Source organism: Periplaneta americana, chromosome 4, assembly GCF_040183065.1.
Source record: "Periplaneta americana isolate PAMFEO1 chromosome 4, P.americana_PAMFEO1_priV1, whole genome shotgun sequence".
Classification (NCBI taxonomy): domain Eukaryota; kingdom Metazoa; phylum Arthropoda; class Insecta; order Blattodea; family Blattidae; genus Periplaneta; species Periplaneta americana.
The window spans coordinates 182,270,600-182,294,420 of NC_091120.1; the positions used below are offsets into that span (position 1 = coordinate 182,270,600).

Sequence of the window (23,821 nt, forward strand, 5' to 3'; positions counted from 1 at the left end):
TGTCCCAGATCTTCATCATGATTATTACACCAAAGACAAGCAGGATTATCAGAAAGGTGAAATCAGTGTAGGTACAATTGTGTGACAATGTGATCTGTTCTGGCTCTTGTTAAAAATGTTTGAACATGTCTGGGAAAGTTTTTGTACATTTCCAGGTCATTTGGTTTCTTTTGTACGGACTGTAAAATTTTTCCTTTTGTCAGAAGAAAGTCAATTGTTGATCCATAGGTTTATAAAATGAGAGTTAACTGAAGCAAAAGCACTGGATAGAGATATCACTTGAAGAGGTCTTAGTTGCAAATATTTTGCCTGTTTTGCAATATTATCAACTTTCTCGTTTCCAGATGTACCACAATGACTAGGTATCCATTGAAAAAAATAAATAAATAAATATAAATAAGAATAAAAAAATATACATTATGTTTATGTATTACATCTTTTCATTACTAACACACGAGTATGTTCACTTATAGAACACTTGCAACATAGGAGGAATAATATTGATATAAAATGCCTCCATAATTTATTACCTAGTTCTGTAAATAGTCACCTACTGTCTCAGATAAAAATACATGTACCAAGGAAGAACTGTAGGACCAGTAAAACATAAACCACTGTATGCTAGGACATCTTATTATAAGTACTCTTCACTTCTTAGAATCCGTTCCTTCTATAAAAAAAACTGAGTAATATTAACATCTTTCAGGATAGAACCATACTTTTGGGAGAAGTAAATCCTGGTAGCTTTCAAAATACTCCATAATTATTTTGCTATAAATAGGTCTTGGGGACAACTGGATAATACCCACGGCAGAGCAATGTCGATAGTCAACGTTACTCGCTGGCCACTAGTCACTGGGCCGTACCGAGCCGTGTCAAACAGAAGACAATCGAAATGGTGGTAGTAAAATTAGCAACTATATTCTTAAATAAATCGCTCTATTAGTCAAGTGCAAGATTTATGCAGTACAACGACGATGTTTTGAATGCACTAAAAGAAAATGCTTATGTAGTAAGATCTTAAAGTAGGTTATGACAACGAAATAAAGAGGAAAAAGGTGTGGTTCACGGAATATCATTAAAATAACGGAAAGTAAATTTCCGGTTAATGTTCACCAAAGCATTAAGTACATAATTATGACCGCGTTGCAGTTTTATTTGTGGCCTAGACAAAATACTTAGCCTTCTACGAAAAAAAAAAAAAAAAAAACTTTTAGGGGCCATGAAATTATTCACCACTTTAATTATATTACTGTCTATCAATATTACGAAACAAAAACTGACATAAAGGCCATTACCGACTAGAAACATCGATACCGAAGAGATAAATCAATTTGGCTGTGATGAAACAAAAGAAAATGCGAAAGAGAGTTTAGTTCGAGATAAAATGGACACACAATTTTGATGACCATACTGTTAGTAACTCGAGATTGCTTGTAAGATCTGTCTTAATCTTCTATGTAGAAATGTCGTCCAAGCAAATTGGTGGTCCAGGGAAAAATCATTGCAATAGATGAGAGTAACAGTGGTGCTATCTCTCAGTAATGTTCAGAACGAAGGAGGCAGAGAGAAAAAGAAACAAACTTCTCCTTCTAACGACACCACAGACCAAAATCATGTTCTTATGTTGGCAACATTGCATATGTAGTTAAATTTGGTGGTAAATGTAACGGCACAGTTCAAAGCTGCCGTGGTAATTCTCCAGTATAGCAAGGTCTTGAACTGGTCTGTATATCATAGTTTTGATCTCTTTCTTAAATTATTTCATATCATTATTAACTGAATCTCTAATTCTGTTAACATTGCTGACTTGACGTAGGCCTAATATCTCATCATTTATTCTGTTATGTTATTAATCTGTGACTAGTTATTTGCATTTCATCACTTACTCTACTACTTTACTATATAATCTAAGTTTTCTTTTATACTGTAAATGCTTTTGTTTTGTTTACCGAGGTTTTCATGTTATATTTGCTTGTTATTTATTGAGCCATAGTATTGGATTATAACTGTTTAAGTTTAAATTACCATTACACAATTCTATTACAGGTATTACTACTGTTATTACCACTATTCTCTACTCTGTGATTACATTGTTGAGTGGATGAAAAAAAAAAAAATAAATAATTAGAGACCAGCACAATATGAAGAAAATTTTGGCAAAATATAAAAATATTAAGTAAATATCTCAATCCTAAATTATTTGGAGCAACTTTAAATCATTGTCACTATCATTAAATCTTTACCTGAATACAAGAACAAGATAATTCAACTATTTACACTGAAGGGGATGGGGGAAGGACTCAACATTGGTTACAATACAAGACAAGTGGCTTTTCTATATTTTATGGCAAAAGATTACATCTTCTGTCAGCTAATATTGGTTTTGTGCAGTGAAAAATTAATGAAGTTACAAAAAGTGAAGAAATCAAGTACGCAGCAAAACCTGTTGAAAATATTGTTTACAATACTATTTGCTTTAGAACAATCGATATATAGACCGAATATGTTTAATAATGCTGTCTTATTAGACGATTCAAAAGCAGCAATATAAGCCATAGCATCAAACAAAAGAACTATTACAAGGAAAATCAGTGAGATAAGGAAACGAATAAATAGTACATTATGCAACGAGCCTATAATGGTAGTCATTAAGACGCAAGGATGTTTATGAAACGAGTGCAAGCGAGTTTCATAATTTTCATACGAGCATCTTAATTACCATTATAGGCAAGTTTCATACGACTTTTTATGCTCGACCATATTTCTAACTTGAAATTATTCGTAAGTATTCATGTAATTCTTATGTGACTGGAGAGTGAACTGACCTTGTGCAATCTCGTAAATTGTGAGATTTTTTTTTTTTTTTTATATCCAATGCCACCAGGTTGTCTTTTCGACATTTCTGGTCTTCTCTCCTGGCCATGGCTTAATTGTAACCCACTTCTGAGGTTGGGGTGCCTGGAAGGCGGAGTTACATTACCCCGATGATTATGATAATGTGGTGCCAGGAGATGTGCGCAGACGCGAAAGTATTGATTTTTTCCGGGCAACGAATGTCGATGACCTTGATATAAATTCGAGAGTAAGATAAACGTTAAACTTGATATAACCTTGAAATTGAATTCGACATTGAAAAACGAGATGACAAATTGAATTTATTTGAATATTATTTACAATTAACGCTAATTATTATAGTAACAGAACATAACCTTCTGCGACAGTATTGGATTTCCAGCCTGTGTGACATTTTGCTAGTTGTCTTTCGATTGCATGTCCGAGAATAATCGAAAACCTGAACTTTAATGAATAGGTGTACTTTAATGACATGCATTAAAGGACTGCTACCAGGTGTATAATTACTACATTTCGGCATGGCCGAGCATAAGATTCTTTAAAATACAGACTAAATACATAAATGTGCTTACCTGGTCCGATATCTGGGGCTCTGGTAAAACCAACTTGCTGCGTTTCTTGGCTGGTTCCTGGTTCTGCAGCATTGCCACAGGAATGTCATTTTCTTTACGCTGCTTTAACTTCTGCTTATCTTTACGACGTTCACGCTGAAAAAATTGTTATAAACAGAAAAAAATTATAAATGCAAAATATATACAGAATGAACAGTAAGTATGTCATTAATGAGAGAGAGAGAGAGAGAGAGGGAGGGAGAGAGAGAGGGAGGGAGGGAGGGGGGAGAGAGAGAGGGAGAGAGAGAGAGAGGGAGAGGGAGAGAGAGCGAGAGAGAGAGAGGGAGAGAGAGAGAGAGAGAGGGAGAGAGAGTGAGTGTGAGAGAGAGAGTGAGAGAGAGAGAGAGAGTGTGTGTGTGTGTGTGTGTGCGTGCGTGTGTGTGTGTACATATGAGGAGCATAGTATCAAAGTTAGACAACTCCATTTTTTGCGATTTCGAGATATTGTGTCTCACAGAATTTTGTATGCTGAATGGAATTCTGGAACTGTTTAGGTTTAAAAACGCACAGAACAGAGGGAAAATAGCATTTAATTGTGCGCTTTAGAATCAAAATGTAGACAACTCCACTGTGGCTTGGTTTCAAATTGGAACAATTCCTTCAATAGTCAATGAGAAGTCCACATTCGTATCTCCTTTTCCCATCATGCAACGCGAATCCAACATGGTTGATTGTTTATATAATCGGTTTGTGGATGAATAAGTACTGTTTTATGTAAATTTGCTTTGAAACCGAGTTAGAAGAGACTTAGATTCAAAAGTAGACAACTCCACTTTAAATATGGCTTCGTTTGTTTTCAAAAACAGACAAGTCCACTTCAAATATGGCTTCATTTGTTTTCAAAAACAGACAACTGCACTTTAAATATGGCTTCGTTTGGTTTCAAAAACAGTCAACTCCACTTTAAATATGGCTTCATTTTCGTTTGGTTTCAAAAACAGACAACTCCACTTTAAATATGGCTTCGTTTGGTTTCAAAAACAGACAACTCCACTTTAAATATGGCTTCATTTGGTTTCAAAAACAGACAACTCCATGACTTAGTTTCAGAGATGGACAACTCCACTTTTTAAACATAAATTTCAACCTGAATATTAATTTTTATCACATTTTGCGATTAAAAAAAATATTTCTATGACTCATAAGAATGTAGAGTCAAAGAGTGTATGTGTTTTGAAATTGAGTTGTGTGCTGAGAATATCATTGGGGTGTGTTTTCGTGTGTCTGTATATTTCATATTGTTCTAGTGTGTTGAGTTTCTAGCTTTTTGGTTGGATGTGCAGTATTTCCATGTCTGTGTTGATGTCTCTGTAGGTGTGGTTGGCATTTGTGATGTGTTCTGCATATGTGGAGGTGTTTTGTAATTTTGTTATGGCTGTGATGTGTTCTTTGTAACGTGTTTGAACACGTTACGAATTACAAAATACCTCCACATATGCAGAACACATCACAAATGTCAATCACACCTACAGAGACATCAACACGGACATGGAAATACTGCACATCCAACCAAAAGGCCAGAAACTCAACACACTAGAACAATATGAAATATACAGACACACGAAAACACACCCCAACGATATTCTCAGCACACAACTCAATTTCAAAACACATACACTCTTTGACTCTACACTACGAACGCACCCACACAGGAAACAAGAGGCGCCAAGACCAACAACGACCAGTTCCGAAGATGACCGAAAATAGGTCGAAACATGTTAACAAGGTACGTTAATAATATTTAACACAAGAAAGTTCTTATCATACATATTCCGAAGTGATACAGTGTTAAAAGTTGTGTAGGGCCTATACATAATTATGTAGGTTGTAATGTAAAATTAGGTATTTTTTATTTATGTTTTATTATTATTGCGTTAAATTATATTGTGTATTCTTATTGTATTGTGTATTGCTTATCATTTTATTGTGTATTGTTTATATTGTGTATACCACTGCCACGGGGTGCTTGCCCACTTGCAGTGTAAATAAATACATACATACGTAATCAAGATGTATGTATCATAAGAATGTTTAAAAAAATATACGTATAACAGTGACATTGGTTTCCAAGGATCTAGTTTTTCGCCTCTCCTGTAAAAAAAAGCAAAAGTGGAGTTGTCCAACTTTGACACCAAGCTCCTCATATATAGTATGTTTCAATATCTAATTTTACTAAGCGAGAGCTTAATTTCTCTAAGTCAGAGTCTAAATTAACAGATTTTAAGCATCTTTTAGGTGCTTAAAACTTAATTTTTAATACCTAAAAATCTGAGGTTCAATAATGATACATGATAATAATGACAGAGCTATGAACAGCTAACAGCAGTACAGTCGTGGTGAATGTATTTCCCAGATGGGAAGTTGTAGCACTCAAAAAACAAACCTCCTCCTTCTCCGTCCGCAGCTCTCCATCCAGGTGCTGCTGCCTCAGACGACTGAAGTCAGGTGCCGTTGGATCAAGAATTTCATTACTGGTGTCATGAAAACCAGGCGCAGGTCGCTTTTCAAATGGAATCTCTGCATTGTAGTCCACACCACGCTTCTTTTTCTTCCTTGGTGCTAGCTCAATCCCAGCTGCTCGTAATTCTCTCCGCTTCTGCAATGCAGCCAACCTACGAGCCTCTTCCAACTGCTTTTCCCTGGCTTTACGCTTAGCTTTCTTTCCTTGGGTGTTGGCAAGTCGAGCACGTGCTTCAGACAACATCTCCAGTTCTGCAACAAGACGTATTTACGAAATTAATGCTTTACAAATTTTACACTTAAGTAGTATGGGAAACAGGAGCGCCATGCAAGAAATTGATATATACTGAAGGCTCATCTAGGGATTCAATTTAAGAGAGAGTGACGATATAATTAGAGTAATATGTTTTTCACACTTATGCAAGTAGCTGTCAGTGGATTAGCCAGTGGCAATATACACATATATTAATATCTGAAACATAATTTTTTTAAGGAGTTGTTGTTGTTTTCTAATGCCAGGCGTTTGACAATAAAGTCATTTGACCTCTTGCACTCCAATATTTTTGGCCAAACAATCATGGCCTGTTGTCAATCTAAATGCAGCTACAGACGATTTGCGTGGTAAATCGGGAATTAACTGTGGATTTTGATGCAGAGAGTTCCATTTTTTCCCTTGAGATTGTGTTATCAAATTTTGTTTGTTGAAGTCTAAGTATGTAGATTTAATAAATCTTTTCACAGAGTAATACGTAGATTTAGTAACAGGTCTGTAAGTAGCAGTGCTGCCCTTCTTTGCTAAAGCATCTGCATTCTCGTTTCCCAGGATTCCACAATGGGATGGTATCCATTAGAATACAATTCTTTTATTGAGTGATATTAATTGAGAGAGCATTTTAGTTATTTCTGCTGTTTGAGATGAAAGTGTGTGTTTAGAGACTATTGATAGAATAGCTGCTTTGGAGTCTGACAATATAACTGCATTTTTAAATTTATTAATGTGGCATAGAAGATTCCTGAGACTTTCACTTATTGCAATGATTTCTCCATCAAAACTTGTTGTTCCATACCCAAGAGATCTATAAAGTGAGAAGAGACAGCACATAACACCTGCTGGCACCTTGTTCTCTGGAGATCAAGGAGAAAGGAGTTAGGTACAGCGTACAGCAGTAAAATTTTGGAAATATTCAACATTTTCTTCCTCTATTACTGTATCTTGTACAATAATGAAAATTAGTATGTGTAAAACACTGTCCTTCTGCTGTATGAAAAAAAATATTTTTACGATTAAAAAAAAATTATTTACATTTTTTTTTTTCCACAATTCAGTTCACTGTGCAGTGATGAAGCGTTTCCCACATAACTCAAAAACTATCCAACATTCTGTGATTAAATTTTTTTGTGTGTATTTATGCATGTCATATCTACAATATGATGCAAGATCATTTCTCTATCTTTGATAGATTGTCTGATAAAAAATAAATTCATTTAAAAATGGTCAAATATCAGTATTTTCTTCTAACACAAAATAAAAAAAATATTATTTATTAAGGAATGTAGTTGAAAGAGCATGATATTGCAAACATGAGTTTCATCAATACAATAAAAGAGAGAAAACATGAAAAAGTTGACAAATTTATAAGTTATGAGGGAAACGTTTCATCACTGCACAGTGAACTCCCATCATTTTGTCCTTTTAAATTGTAAAAATATTTTTTCCATATAACAGAAGGACTATGTTTTATACATACCAATTTTCATTATTGTACAAGATACAGTAATAGAGGAGGAAAAAAATGTTGAATACTTCCGAAAAATTTACTGTTGTAAGCTGTACCTAACCCCTTAAATAACTGTTAGGTCAAAAATGTAAAAGATGTGTGCGAATTTCTTTCTACAAATATATCCAACAAGAAAAAATTTCACAGATTTATCATCAGAATTTTGGTGAATACAATTTTCTTAAGGAATACCTGCATTTTTAGCAAACTGTGTTTGGCATTTCTACTACATCCCATAGAAATTTCAACAAGACGGAGCCCCTTCCACATTAGCATACGGAGGTCCAGAGGTACCTAAATAAACACCTACCAAGTCGATAAATTGGTCGTGCAACGGATGCAGACAGCACCTTCTGCACATGGCCACCCTGTTCACTGGATTTCACAGTGTGTGATTTATTTCTGTAGAGTTTCGTCAAGGACAATGTTTACATACCTGCACTTCCAGCGACATTGGCTGAATTGAGAAGGCACATTAACACAGCAATCATGAATGTCACAAAAGACATGCTTGAGAGGGTTTGGCAAAGAATGGGATCATTGCCTGGACATCTGCCATATTACAAGTGGGGCTCACATCAAGTGCATCTAAGGCCAGTATAAAACGTCAAACTTGCCTCTTTCAAATGGTGGTAAGATCATGTATTTATGTTCAATATTGGTGAAAATATAGCCTTCTGAAATCGTCCAATATTTTGCAACCACGGTGTATAATATACCTGTATTTGTGTCCTAACTGTAACCTGCAGATTTTTTTCAGCATTTTCTTCATGTCAGTTATTTTTTTAAGTGTAGAAGTATATTAAACTTTTAAAATAAAACAACAAATGTCTCAAGACTCAAGGAGATTAAATGTGGAAAAGAGAGATGCACCAGTGTAAGACTGGTAGCTGATAATGAGCAACTTTTTTTGCTTAGGGGAATTCCCACATGACTGGCTTAATTTAGACGAGGATGGAAAGAAGGAACTCTTAGAAAATTACTTAAATTTCACCATAAGTAGAAAGAAGAAAGAGACTATAACACTATGTCACAATATTGACTGACAAGTCCAGGAACTTTCTCGTGAGGTAAGCAATGATACTAAGGTTATATTGGAAATGGGATGGTGACAAAGGAAACGAGAGTAATAAAAGAAAACTTGCTCGAATATCATCTATATTCAACACAAACTCCACTTCAACACACCACTATTTACTACAACCAATTACAATCTTCCCAATGATAATGCAATTACTTACTAATTATAACCAACATGAATGGAAAGAACAAATTATTTGAATTGTTGTTTAGTAAACTGTCCGAAGACAGGTTTGAACCTCATAAGTGACACCAAAAGCCCAGGGTGATCAGTTCCTGCATACATCGCTGACTAGCTACATATTACACTAATCAAACTTCAGATGTATACAAACAATAATTGTTCTTCTTCTGACACATCAAGTGAGATGTACTGCCTGAGAATAGATGTATAGTCTTAGAAAAAAGTTTTGTCGCAAGATATTGTGACGTCCACGTGAGATTCGATCTCACAACCGATGGAGGAGAGGCTAAGTCGGCCTTGTTTTGGGCGGGTTGCACGCGCATCTGCCTCCTGGGGCATGGCTACGCGCGGTGAAGGAGGGGAGCAGCAGCGTGTGAGATGATTCGAGAATGGACACACGCGTCGAAATATCGCGAACTATCCAGAACTCATACTTTCTCGCAACGATAGTTTAGCTATAAAAGAAGAAACGCGAGCGAACTTGAGCAGTTTTTCAGTTTATTCAGTCAGTGAGCAAGCCAGAGCAAGCAAGCCAGTCTTGTGTACCGGAGTTCGACTCGAGTGTGCGTCCGCAACTGTGTCAGCATCCGAAGGCCTGAGTTCAAGTGCAGTGGACCGCAATTGGAGGGACCTGAGTTCGAGTGCAGTGGACCGCAGTTGGAGGGACCTGAGTTCGAGTACAGTGAACTGTCTCTGAAGGTCTGTGGTTCGAGATACTGTGAACTCGAGTGACTGAGCTAGAAGAACTGTGAACTGAGAACTGACAGTTCTGATTTGTAAATAGTGCTTTGTAAATATTAGTTAAGATTAACAGTTCATTGTTGTTCGTAATAGTCCAAGTAAATTGTCATTGTCGTTTGTGGAGTGCAATAACGAACGCTGTGTTGCTGTGCGGAGAGCAAATCCCATTGTTGACGAGAGCGTTTAAGGTGAATTGTAGAAAGGAATTATTGAGATAATAAAATTTCATTGTTGTTTATTTTAAAAACGTCACAATATTTTGTAACTCCCAGAAAGGAGGCAGTGCGTATGATCAGACATACAACAAAACAAAACTAATTTTATTACCTCAACTAGTCCTTCTCTTGGGAACCAGGTCGCTCATCCCCTGACCATGCGCACTGTCTCCTTTCTGGGACTTACAAAATATCTGTGCGACAGAACTTTTTTCTAAGACTGTACGTATCAGCCAGAACCTCAATCAGAGGTAATTATTTGAATGTGATATGAAAATGGAAAGAATATATTTATTACCTATGGATAACTTTCCATATGTAATCTAATCTCCAAAAATAAAACGCAGAAGCAGAACAAATGAAGGTTTTTTTAAATAAACATGGCCCAAAAAAATGCAAATTTAAGATACTAAGCATGTTGTGAGCATAATGTAGCGGCCATCTACTGAATTAGTCGTTGTGGAAAAAAACACCATAAGGCTTATGTTATAGGAGAAGAAATTTTCAGTGGTTTTTATAAAACAACCATAGTCCAATTTTTTTTTTTTTTTGTGAAAACAGCCATTGTCCAGCCAGGATGATGGTAGCATTTAAAAATATCCCATTCATATAATCTTGATACATTTATCCATACAATTTTAAACTGTAGTAGATTGGCAGTACTGCTTCTTACGTATGTGGCAAAAACCACCTCAGAGAAAAATACTTAAGCACGTGAATTGTTGTATTAGTTATGGAGTCATCTTTAGGTGCAGAAGTAACGCCACGGAAGAAATATAAGCAATGAAAGGAGAGGAAACTAGACACAATAAATAAAAAGAGAATTAAAGGTGAGGCACACTTCAGCCACAACAGAGTATTTTTTCTTAAAACAACCACTGTTACTTACATTTAACATGTATTTCTTATGAGGCAATTTAAGTTATAAATGTACTTCAGTTTTCCCAAGTTTCTACAACACCTTAAGAAATGGCATGATGAATTTCATACTCGAAGTGTCAACAACACCCATGCCAGATAGTTTTTTGTTTTTCCTGAAAATTTATGTTTTTAGACTATGGTTGTTTTTCCAAAAAAAAAAAAAAATCTTCAAATAATTTGTAATGTACGAAAATATGAATCTAGAATATGCAAATATCATTGAAGAAAATTTCACTATCACAGTTGTAGTTTATTATTTTCTAACACAATGCAAACACCTAATACAATCATACAAATGTACTATAATGTAATGAAAATGTTAATTTAGGTAAGTATTGTTGAATGCCATGCACCTTACAGTAAAGTTATAAGCAATCTTACTCTCCAACGTGAATTAGTAATGAACTCTTCAGGTACAATATACAAGGCTCATCACGAACTCTAATTATTACTAGTAATATACAAGGTGGAAGTAATATAACCGTGCAGATTTTAACAGATTATTCCTTGAACAGAGTACAACAAAAAATTCTAACATGTTAGTACCAAATGAATAATTTTCTCATAAAAAATAATTTCCCCCTAAAGGTTAACACTATTTTGCTCAATATGTACTACCTGTATAATTGTGATCCTTATGCTTATCCTTAGAGGAACTGATAAGGAATGATTCATCTCTTTGCATCTACGTAAAGATTAATTTTTTGGTCCTACAGAATATGTCTGTTACGATAACAATTATATTAGACGTTCTCCTTTAATATTAATTGTTACTGTAACAGACGTATTCTGTAGAAACCTGTAATATTAATTGTTATCTTAACAGACGTATTCTGTAGGACCAAGAAATTAATCTTTACATAGATTCCTCGAGCAACAGTGCATATTATTGTGGAATCCCAGCCACCAAGTCACTCAACTGAGTGCGCTTCTTGTGTAATGGCAGTTGAATTAATATAAAAATGTTAATATACACGTCGAACTTGGATTCAGGCCGCAAGGGAAAAACACTGGAGAGGGATTCAATCTGGTGCTGTGGACTGAACTTCGGCATAGCTCAATGGTTAGAGTGCTTGGTACATAAAACCAAGGACCCGGGTTCGATCCCCGGTGCCGGAGCAAATTTTTCTCCTCTAATATTAATTATCCCTTTGCAGTTTTTCAATAAAATGAACGGTGCTCTCACAAATTAAATAAAAAATTAACATGTCTTATTTCTATCATTAGGAAGTCTGGCAACCCTGCTGCAGTGACTAAGAGATGGAATGGTGCTATTCAGACTTGAGTTTGTGTGTGTATTTGTAGGTGAGCCGGTAATGCAATGTTGCCAAACTACACAGACTTTCAGTCTAATTTTATAACTAATCACGAATATAATTACAAAATACATACTAGGTTTTTCTTTATTTATTTTAATGTACACTAATGCCCCTTTTAATCTGCACTGTTATATCATTTCCATCCTGCAGATCATATTTACTTGAATACCCAGCACTCTCAAGTAAGCTGTGCAGCCAATTTTTGTGAGTTAAAAAAGTTTTCCAGAGATAATTAAAAAAAGAAAAAGAAAAGAAAACATAATCACAAACATTTTTATGGTAATATTGATAGCATTAAAAATTATTTTCTGTGTCTGCTCCATTTGCAGTTTCGGAGATCTGTAACACGAAAATTACTCAATATTAGCATTTCTCCATCATATAAAAATCGTTACTTTTAAGCAAAAATTATGCAGGCAGTATAAAAAAGGAGTGCACCCCAATTTTTTACAAGATTTTTTTTTTTTTTCGGAAAAAAAGTTTGCGAGGTATTCAAGTAAATATGGTAATCAATAACTGTTGTAACTGAGGTGAAACTTTCATGCATTTCTAATTTTTCACTCACCATCTTCATCCATGTCCTTTGGGTCAGGACGTGCAGGTTTTGTCTCTGGATTGGGATCAATTTCTCCAGGTTTTAATTTTCGTGGATCATCTGCAGCATCCTCCCCATCTTCTTTCTTCTGTGCTTGATCTCTGAAAAACAATATAAATGTATTATTTCATAGAAGGAATTAAAAAATAACACAATTTATTTTCATTATTGTTATTCAGTAACAAAATAATTTATATTCATTATCATTATTGTTATTCAGTAACAAAATAATTTACGTCATCCTTAAAAAAGAATAAAATAAAAAAATAAATAAATAGATGGATCAATCAATACGCAAATAAATAAACACACTAGAGATTACAGTGTGTTTTGATTATCATCAATTTGGACTACAAACCTTTAACAGGCTTTGTTATCAAAATGACATTAATTAAATCACTTAAGCCCAGGTTATAGTGATAATCTATTTCGAAAATATAATCTAGTCAAATACATATGAGGCTGTGGCTAGAAAATGGGTACCTACATATGCTTATGTGCTTTTTTTCTGCCCATTAGTATAAACTATCCGCCATACTTTTCTGAAACTTCTGTTCCAATCAAGCAACTGTAGAGGTCAGGGCAGTAGTTTCAATGAATCATTGCAGAATAGTTGTTGTTGTTTTCTAATGCCAGGCGTTTGACAATAAAGTCATTTGACCTCTTGCACTCCAATATTTTTCAAAAATATTATCATGACTAGCCACTGAAGCACAGATTTTGAGATGTTCCGAATCCATTTCTTGGTTTGAGTTGCACAATCAGTTAGGGGACTGATATATTCCAATTCTATGCAGGTGTTTGGCCAAACAATCATGGCCTGTTGCCAATCTAAATGCAGCTACAGACGATTTTCATGGTAAATCGGGAATTAACTGTGGATTTTGATGCAGAGAGTTCCATTTTTTCCCTTGGGATTGAGTTATCAGATTTTGTTTGTTGAAGTCTAAGTATGTAGATTTAATAAATCTCTTCACAGAGTAATACGTAGATTCAGTAACAGGTCTGTAAGTAGCAGTGCTGCCCTTCTTTGCTAAAGCATCCACATTCTCGTTTCCCAGGATTCCACAATGGGATGGTATCCATTGGAATATAATTCTTTTATTGAGTGATAATAATTGAGAGACCATTTTAGTTATTTCTGCTGTTTGAGATGAAGGTGTGTGTTTAGAGACGATTGATAGAATAGCTGCTTTGGAGTCTGACAATATAACTGCATTCTTAAATTTATTGATGTGGCATAGAAGATTCCTGAGACATTCACTTATTGCAATGATTTCACCATCAAAACTTGTTGTTCCATATTCAAGAGATCTATAAAGTGAGAAGAGACAGCACGTAACACCTGCACCGGCACCTTGTTCTCTGGAGATCAAGGATCCGTCGGTGTATAAATGAAGCCAGTTTTGTGGAGGGTACCTAATATTAATTGTCTCTAAAGACAATTGTTTCAGTATTTCAGTGTTTACTTCTGATTTCAGTATTTCTTCTGTTAAATTTAGATTATATTCTATATTTAATAGAGTTAAAGGGTTTGGTTTAATTTGTAAGTTTTCTTTTAAATTCGGGATATTGATTTTCTGTTTTAATTCTTGAACAATGGATATGAAACTTTTTTGAGTTTTCAATCTAGAAAGAGGACTGTATGAATGCCAATTGTTACCTGGTAATCTGATAAGTTTTTCATATTGAATCAGTGCTTTTTCTTCTATTGTCATTTTGATGCTGTTAATATTAGTGAGGAATCTCATAGAATCTATTGGCGTTGTTTTGATTCCACCAGTAATGAGTCTGAGAGCTTGGTTTTGAACATATTCCATGTCGTTTATGAAAGGTGAAGTAATTAAAATTTCTCCGCAGTATGTCAGCACTGGCTGTATAAACAGTTTGTATGTAGTGTTCAAAGTATTCCTATTGCAGAATAGTGGTAGGTATGCTCAAGGACTATTTCATGGTTTATGAACTTATAATATACAGGGTGGAAGGTAACCTTTTAAAATCCTTCACACACATAACAGATCATGTCATTTGGGAACATTTTGTCAAATAGTATTTTTTCATACAACCAATAGTTTTTGTAATATTTAGAGAAAACGAATTGTAGATAGTAGCAGTGTTTACTTCGTGAGATCATTGCACCCCAGCATATCAAATGCCGCTCCAATCATTTGCTTGGCAGGGGTTTTGAGAGAATGTACACACATACCATTTTGTAAACAAAAACATCTGTTGAGAATGCAGTCAAATCGAAATTTATGTAATCGTAACATGTCAATTACATGAACTATGTTATTCGTTATCTATGATGAAACGTTCGTTATTGTATCGTTTCAGCACTAAATTTAGTACGAACAAACACGTATTTCCATTACATTTTGAGGCAATTTCATTAATAATACAGTAGGATGAAAAATTATGCATAAAACAAAATTAATCCTTTAAATATAGTATGATTTCACATTGAGGATCACACAGTTGATGTCACTCCAACTCAATTACAACACAATGAAATAAACAACTTTTAAACTAAATGAAAATGAAACACATTAATGTGGGGTACACTGTTAAATTTTGTACACCATTCTCTACAGTGTCTTTCAAAGGTATTGTTCAAAGTGTCCACCAGTTGCGTGTCTACAACTTTCACACTCCTGATCCAGTTATCTGTCACGGTATAAGCGAGCAGCTGCAGTGGCATTGTGACCAGTTTCGCTATAAATTAATAACGTGTCCAGATACTCACGATTAGAAAACTGTGGCATCTCGCTGTGTTTCAAATGCTTCGAACGGCATATAGCCTGCAACTAATGACGAAGTTAATATAAGCGTATCGTATGCTCCGCACACCTAGCTCAGCCACATGTTTTGCATATGTAAGAAACAGTGTTGCCAGCGTGTCACAGCCCTGTTTCCATGCAATGTGTTTTTATTTTTTTATCCAATGCCACCAGGTTGTCTTTTCGACATTTCTGGTCTTCTCTCCTGGCCGTGGCTTAATTGTAACCCACTTCTGAGGTTGGGGCGCCTGGAAGGCGGAGTTACATTACCCCGATGATGTGATAGGATGATTATGATAATGTAGTGCCAGGAGAGGTCTTAAATCTAAACTTAACCTAAATTCCAGACCATGGACGAACACAGGAATAATCCCCTTTAAGGAAAAATTCCTGTGCTCTAACCAGGAATCGAACCCGGGACCTCATGAACTATAGCCAGAAGCTCTGACCACTAGACCATGAGGCTGGTCCCATGCAATGTGTACACGAATATTCACGCGATTTATTCGAAATCTGTGTTATTTTCCTTGCAAATACTACTGTAACATGGCCAAACATAGCTTACTCTATCATCCTACATAAGATAAATCAAATTTTGAGCAGTTTCATGAAAAACTTAATCATAATTTCAAGTTACAAAAGACCATTTTATTTCGAAAACCGCACTTCTGGGAACAAAATATTATTAGACTTTCTTGTTTGTCATAATTCGAGATATCATATACCAGAAGGATTGTAAAAGGTTACCTTCCACCTTTTATAATAAAATCAGTCTGGAAAATCTGCTTCAGAACAACAATAGTAATTTCTGATATTAAAAATTACGTCAAATAAGTTTTACATTGTAATTGTTTGAAAATGATTTTGAAATTGGTACTTATAAGAATGGACAGAGAGAGATTACCAAAGAAGGCACTGAAATCGAAAATAAAAGATAAAAAAACCTGTTGGAAGACCTAGAACAAGATGGGAAGATCAAATTAAGATGGGCATTGAAAAAAAAAGAAAAGAAAGTGAAGCCATGGCGAGTAGTGGAAATGAATAGCCGGGAGAACAATGACAGTTGGAGAATGCTATCTCATACTCGAACCCACAACCAGGAGCACGAGTCTACATGAAGAAGAATTTTTTTATAGTACAAGAATATTTTATATTTGGCCAGAATAAACCAGCAACTCAAGAAATACTTCAATTAAGCAGTAATTTTAGTGTATATGATTTATTTTTTGTGAATTTTAAATACTAATATAGTCACAATCATGCCGTGGCATGAAAGAAAAATTTCACAACCTCGAGCGGGAATCGAACCTGCGACTTCCTGTTTTCCGGTCAGGCGCTCTACCACTTAGCTATCGAGTTCGTCTCACGCCAAAGGCTTGGAATTATCCTTTCATACTGGCGACTGTTATAGAGTACTGTCCATAGCGTCTGAGCTAGTCAGCAACCCATAAGCAGTGGTGACTAGATTAGACGCTATGGACAGTACTCTATAACAGAGTCGCCGGTATGAAAGGATAATTCCAAGCCTTTGGCGTGAGACGAACTCGATAGCTCAGTGGTAGAGGGCCTGACCGGAGAACAGGAAGTCGCAGGTTCGATTCCCGCTCGAGGTTGTGAAATTTTTCTTTCATGCCATGGCATGATTGTGACTATAATAGTATTTAAAATTCATTAATATGTCACATCAACGGACGTGTATACGTCACCAAACATCGTAAGATGAAGATTATATTTTTTGTGTATATTTTAGCAATTTTAAGTGCATAAACCATGCATATTTTATGATTTTAGTACATAAATTTCCGCAGTTTATACATTAACCTGTAAAAAAAGTTAAACCGTACTCACAGTAAGTACTCGTAGCGCTCCAAGCACTGTGCCGCTGTTCTTCCAATTATAGGTGCGATGGTTCGCCACTGTGTTGGCATCAGCTTGGCCAAATGCAATAGCTTTTCATCTTCTTCACGACTCCACTCCGTCTTCTTGATACTTGGATCCAGCCACTCGTACCACCGAGCCTTGCATTGTTTTGCAGACTTTCTATGCAGCAGTGATGCAATACGGGACCATTGGTTTTTCCCATATTTCATTACCGCTGCCTTCAATATCTCATCCTGGTAGAGAATAAAAACAAAATGATTATAAATGTTATAATAAAATACTGTAGAGCAGCCATTTTCAACTGGTGTGCTGCGAGAAAATGAAAATACGGAAAGTTGTTGTAGCAAAGATTGAAAATATAAAAATGAAAGGAAAAGTAAAAACGTGAGTCCACAGGAGTCAACATTCTGTAAACACAGTGGAAGTGTGTGAGCAGAAGAGAAGAGAATGACTGACGAGAGTTGCCGGATCAGTAAAGTTAGAATGTCACACCAACCTAAAAAATATCATATTTTACTTGTCTTCATGAAAAAAAAGATGTAAACTGAATAACTTACTTCAGCAAAACATTTTTTGTCCATATTTGCTAACTAATAAATTAAGAAAACATTAATAATACAATAATTATCACACTCATATTGCATTGTAATGATTTTCTGTCATTAAATTTTACATTTCTATCATAAACTTCAAATAAAAATACAAAAAAGCGTGTTACTTATGAATAATGTGAATTTTGTTTCAGTGCTTCTCAACCTCTTTTTCTCCAAGCGCCCTTTAACCATTCACCACAATGTCATTCCCCGCTATGCTGACTCAAAAATAATGCACATAAGTTTAAAATGTGTGTGTGTTTTTTTTTCTCCCACAACATGTCCCAATACAGAGTAAAACTACATATTTTAGTTTCCTTTTAGCTGTATGTGCTAACTTACCAGAATTTGTTAAGGTTTATTCACTTTCGAATGTGGCGGTAATTGATTTATTTCATGTTGACGGTGTCCGATTTTTTTTAAACTCTATGTCTTATTTACGAAAATAAATTGTTACTTTTTCATCTAATCCCATAAAGTAAAAGTAAAAGTATAACATGTTCACATCAGTTACCAATTTTGATATACAGGCCTATATATACCATCCAATATTTATATACAAGTGTGATTTTGAGTCTTTTTCGTTTACATTGAAATGCTAATTCTGCAGATTTCAAGTAAAAGTATATGGGTGAATGTATGTATTTATTTACACTGCAAGTGGGCAAGCACCGGTGGCAGTGGTATACACAATATAAACAATACACAAAAAAAATGATAAGCAATACACAATAAATTTACAATACACAATACAATTATACAATACACAATACAATTTTATACACAATACAATAAGAATACACAATATAATTTAACACAATAATAATAAAACATAAATAAAATACCTAATTTTACATTACAACCTACATAATTATGTATAGGCCCTACATAAGTTTCAATAGTCTTTCACTTTACTCTCATCTCACTCACTGTAGTGGCACTATGACGCATTTCACTGACACTTTAGGACACATTTCACTGACACACTATAACACATTTCACTGACACTATAGAACACATTTCATTGACGCTATAAATTATCACTGATCGGAACTATTCACTGCACTGTAAAACCATAACTTCACTGACTCACCTCGCTTCACTGATACAACAGTTCAAATAAGTCAAATAATTACACCCTTATGCATACTCTACTTATGAACAGAACTACATTTAAACTAAACATTTCTAGTCTAAGGCCCTCTTACACGCTATTTTTAAATAATTTACAATTCAAACCAAGGAAGTAACTCGTGTCAGGCTAAATAAATAAATGTCACCTTAAAAAATTAAATGTTAAATGTCACCTTAATTTTAATTTGCACTTGATACACAACTTTTTAAATTATTCTTGAAACTCCTTAAGGAAGGACAGCCCTCAAAGACTGCTGCAGGTGTGTGTGTGTGTGTGTGTGTGTCTATGTATATATATATATATATATATATATATATGTGTATGTATGTGTGTGTGTGTGTGTGTGTGTGTATGTATGTATCCAATGCATACCCACTTCACTTTATGTGATTCGGGTCCCACATATTGTGAATAGATGTCAGGACTGTGACCCATTTTCTAGTTGTACATCACTTCGGCAAGCCACACTGTACATGATGTACATCTGTGGAGAGTTATGTCATGTACTAGGGTGAGTGTATGTCTAAGTGTTCGTGTAAGTGTAGTGTAGGGAATGAATGGTGATGATGAAAATGAGGGTGAAGAGGAAACTCGGTGCTGTAGTCTACTCCTGTCAAATAGCACCAAGGGGGTTGTCAGGCTTAACGTCCCCATTCGACAGAAGAATCACTATCAACAGTGACATATGCCTTCTCTCCATATGCACTGCGGAGAGATTTGGGATTTAACCCAGGCATATTGGTGCACAATCTGGTGATTAGAAGTTGTGCACCACCATCTCTCCCAATCCCAAGGTAGAAATTTTACATGAAAATTTCTGACCTCATCAGGGATTAAACCAGGGCTGGCTAGTCTGGAGGCAGGCACATTACCACAGACCTAACTCGGCAGACTATAAGCTTAAAATTGAAAATATTTTATTTTACACAAATTAAGATTTCAAGTATAACTCCCAAAGTTGATTTGAATAATTTCGAGGGAAAAACTGTTCCGGGGCCGGGCATCGAACCCGGGACCTTCGGTTTAACGTACCAACGCTCTACCAACTGAGCTACCCGGGAGCTCTACTCGACACCGATCCAATTTTTCCCTTTATATCTACAGACCTCAAAGTGGGCTGACAACCATCAAGCAACCAACTTCGAGTGCACACAAACTCCGTGTGACTTAAATTGTAGTTTTCTGTTAACGAACAGTGACGTGTATTATGCAAATCAAGATTTCAAGTGTAACTCCCTGTAAAGTTGATTTGAATAATTTCGAGGGAAAAATTGTTCCGGGCCCGGGCATCGAACCCGGGACCTTTTATTTAATATCATATATTAATTCATATACATAATTAGGAACATTAAATCTAGAACTGCATATAGTGTGTTAGCTTGGAGATCAGAGGGAAAAAGACCTTTGGGGAGGCCGAGACATAGATGGGAGGATAATATTAAAATGGATTTGAGGGAGGTGGAATATTATTGTAGAGACTGGATTAATCTTGCTCGGGATAGGGACCAATGGCGGACTTACGTGAGGGTGGCAATGAACCTCTGGGTTCCTTAAAAGCCATAAGTAAAATGCATATACATTTATCCCATTTATCGTGTTGTGCTAAGCACATCAGTGAGGGGGAGGGAGGGAGGGAAGGGAGAAGATTGGTTTAGATTAGGTTTGATTTTCTCAGGCTATTTTCAGTTTGTTTATATTATTTTCGGTTTAGGTTAGGTCTTATTTTCTGAGGCTAATTTGGTTTGCTTAACTTTCAATTTTATATCACAGCTTGACATTTCCCTTTCTCCTCCTACGCTGGCTGTGACGTCATTAAGATACTTCAAGTGAAAGATTTAATTCTCTTTTTTTTTTCAACCCCCTCTCTAACACACTTTGGTACAGTGCAAGGTATTTCTTTACTGCATTACCAAGTTAAGGTACAAAGGTATTTAGTGCCGACGCAAATTTCACACCCATTGATCACAGAGAAAGCGAGTTTTCGTAAGGTCGAATCAGTAATAGGTTAGGTTAGTTTTTTTCTATGCCCTGCACAATTGTTTAAGAAAGTGCCCTTTCTTCCAAGGCGTACCCTCACCTGTCACTGATTCGACCTTACGAAAACTCGCCTTTTCTCTGTGAATCAGTAAGGAAGTGCAAGAAAATGAGATACATGTGCTTCCCCTCTTTTGCCGCCTACCCCTTCCACCTCGCTCGCACCTCTCTCCTTGCCATCACTTTTCCAGTAACTTACGACCATTATTTTCAGTGTGAAACTGGCGTCGGCACTTATTTTTTCGTAAACGATACATATGACTCGATTAAACTCAAGGATGTGAATAAATTTGTAGGCCTACCTTAACGTGGTAACGCTGTAGTAAATAATTAGTAAGTGCAACACTTTAAACATAGCCTAGTATATATAAATATTTCGATAATTCGGTAGAAAATGTTGGTCAATAGGGCGGACATCATCGAGGATCAATGACAGGTTAGGTTTGGTTTGTTCAGGTTTTTGGCATCCTTACCAAAAAATATATAATATACAATGCAAACCAAACCTAACCTGTTACAGATTCTCAATGAGATTATTGATGTTCGTCATATTGACTGTTTTCTACCAAATTGCCAATATTTCATACTAGACAATCTACCCATAGTCTCCCAACTCTGCTATCTCGAAATCAGGTGTTTAATATTCTATTCACATCAAAACAGTAATTTGGGAAAATTTCAGGTAACAAGCAGCATCTAGAACGACTCTTTCACTTGGAGGATCGAAGTTATGTTTTATCACTGTATTAAAAGGCGAGATGGGACCGATGTAAGTATAACCTCAAAAGCATAAAAGTAAAAGAATATTACTTACCTCTGTGTTCCTCCATACACCACCTTTTATCATTATACGCGGCATGTTGATTTATTTTGATTCACAGGTTTTCAATGCAGAAAAATTATATTTTGATTAAAAGTCTTAGACGTAACACTATAAATAAGAATTCACAAACACCAACATCCATTGATGTTCCGTGAACACTAGTCAGTCATATGGCATAGTGCGATACTTGTCCGGAAGATGGCACGATTGTTGACATGTGGTGGATTATTGTTACCAATATTATAATTGTTGCTTTCATAGCTACATACATCCATTACCGATGCCACATCAGTAAATCCTTATATTATTAGGCAACGATATTCGACATTCTTTTGTAAAAAAAATAACGCTAACGAGATAAATATAACACTACAGTCATTAAAGTACCGGCAGGTTGCGAGACATTGGCGGAGATGGAACGATTTCCTAGTGGGGGGGGGGCACAATAGGATAGAACGATAAAACAAGCAAATTCATAATTACATATATTTGTCATGAGCATATAAATGCGCCCACACAATGAAAAAACCAAGTAATATAGTACAGCCTGAACCCCATGAGTGACACCAACAAAGCATCACTCATAAGGCAATTAGGCCAGAAGATAATGGGGTAGGATGGCCAGTTCCTTTCCCCCACCATTGCATACATCGCTGATTAGATATATATTACACCAATCATACTTCAAATGTATACAATTATTGTTTTTCCTCTGACATATATCAAGTGAAATGTACTGCCTGATAATAGATGTAGGCCACATATCAGCCAGAACCTCATTATCTACTTGGAGGGTTTAGTGAAGAACACTATTTTTAGAACATGGGAGGAGCGATAGTAGGAGGAAAAATGAAATGCGTAAGATTTGCTAATGATATGGTGTTGTTAGCAGAAGAGGTGATATTATGCTACTGGAGCTAAATGATAGCTGTCAGCAGTATGGGATGAAGATAAATGCAGATCATGGTCATAGGAAGAAAAATAAAGAATAAGGCATAAACTTGAAAATTCTAAATGAGGCAGTAGAGCAAGTGGACAACTTCTAATATTTGGGGTGTAATATAAGCAATAACATGAGTTCCTGCCAGAAAGTCAAAAGCAGGATGGCAATGGCCAAGGAAGCTTTTAATAGAAAAAGGAGCATATCTGTGCACCTCTGGAAAAAGAACTAAAGAAGAAAAGGACGAAGCGCTTTTTACAAAATCGAGGAAAAGTTTGAAAAACGAGCAGGCGAGTTTTTCAATTTCCGAGATTTTGTAATGCACTTCACGAACGTGTATTGTACAACATTTTTTGCACGATCATATTTTTAAAATTGCAAATACAATATATTTTGCATTGAAAATTAGGGCAATATTATTTCAAAGTCTTCACTAAACTGCATGGTAATGGTAACTAAGTAACAATAAGTGCATCGTAATGGATCTATTTTAGTATAGATTTAACATATGTTATAAAAAATGGTTTCCCTAGCAAAAAGTTTCAGTATGGGAATTCTAACTTTCAAGGCCTAAAACCAATAGATGTAAATACAGTAAAAAACACGATAGTGCAAAAAAAGTTATGGATGGGTTTGGAGAATATATCATATCGTCAATATTGCAATATGTTGTAAGTTGGCAACAGAGTATAACAAATAAAGTACCAAATGAATCACGGTTTTCAAATCATATTTTTATTGCTTTCTACAATGCAACTGAAAGACAGTCAAAGATTTGACAGCATACTAAATATTGTCATAACAGGTGATATGTTAAGAGAACTTTCAATCAAATGATTATTGCAGTCACTCTGGGAAAATTAAACTTGCACCAGTAC

At 35.5% G+C, this 23,821-nt stretch overlaps 1 protein-coding gene across 1 annotated transcript in view; it reads right to left on the minus strand.

The window, feature by feature from the left end:
• The window catches only part of Cdc5 (cell division cycle protein 21), a 46,113-nt gene extending 23,928 nt beyond the window's left edge, over positions 1-22,185 (minus strand). Inside the window, exons 1-5 of the mRNA XM_069824459.1 lie at positions 21,995-22,185; positions 17,386-17,651; positions 12,731-12,861; positions 5,851-6,179; positions 3,429-3,563 (exon numbers count right to left, since the gene is read on the minus strand). Of these exons, the coding sequence (XP_069680560.1) occupies positions 3,429-3,563; positions 5,851-6,179; positions 12,731-12,861; positions 17,386-17,651; positions 21,995-22,039 (906 nt within the window). The 5' untranslated portion in view covers positions 22,040-22,185. The remainder of the gene's footprint in view (positions 1-3,428; positions 3,564-5,850; positions 6,180-12,730; positions 12,862-17,385; positions 17,652-21,994) is intronic.
• Between the last annotated feature and the right edge of the window lie 1,636 nt (positions 22,186-23,821).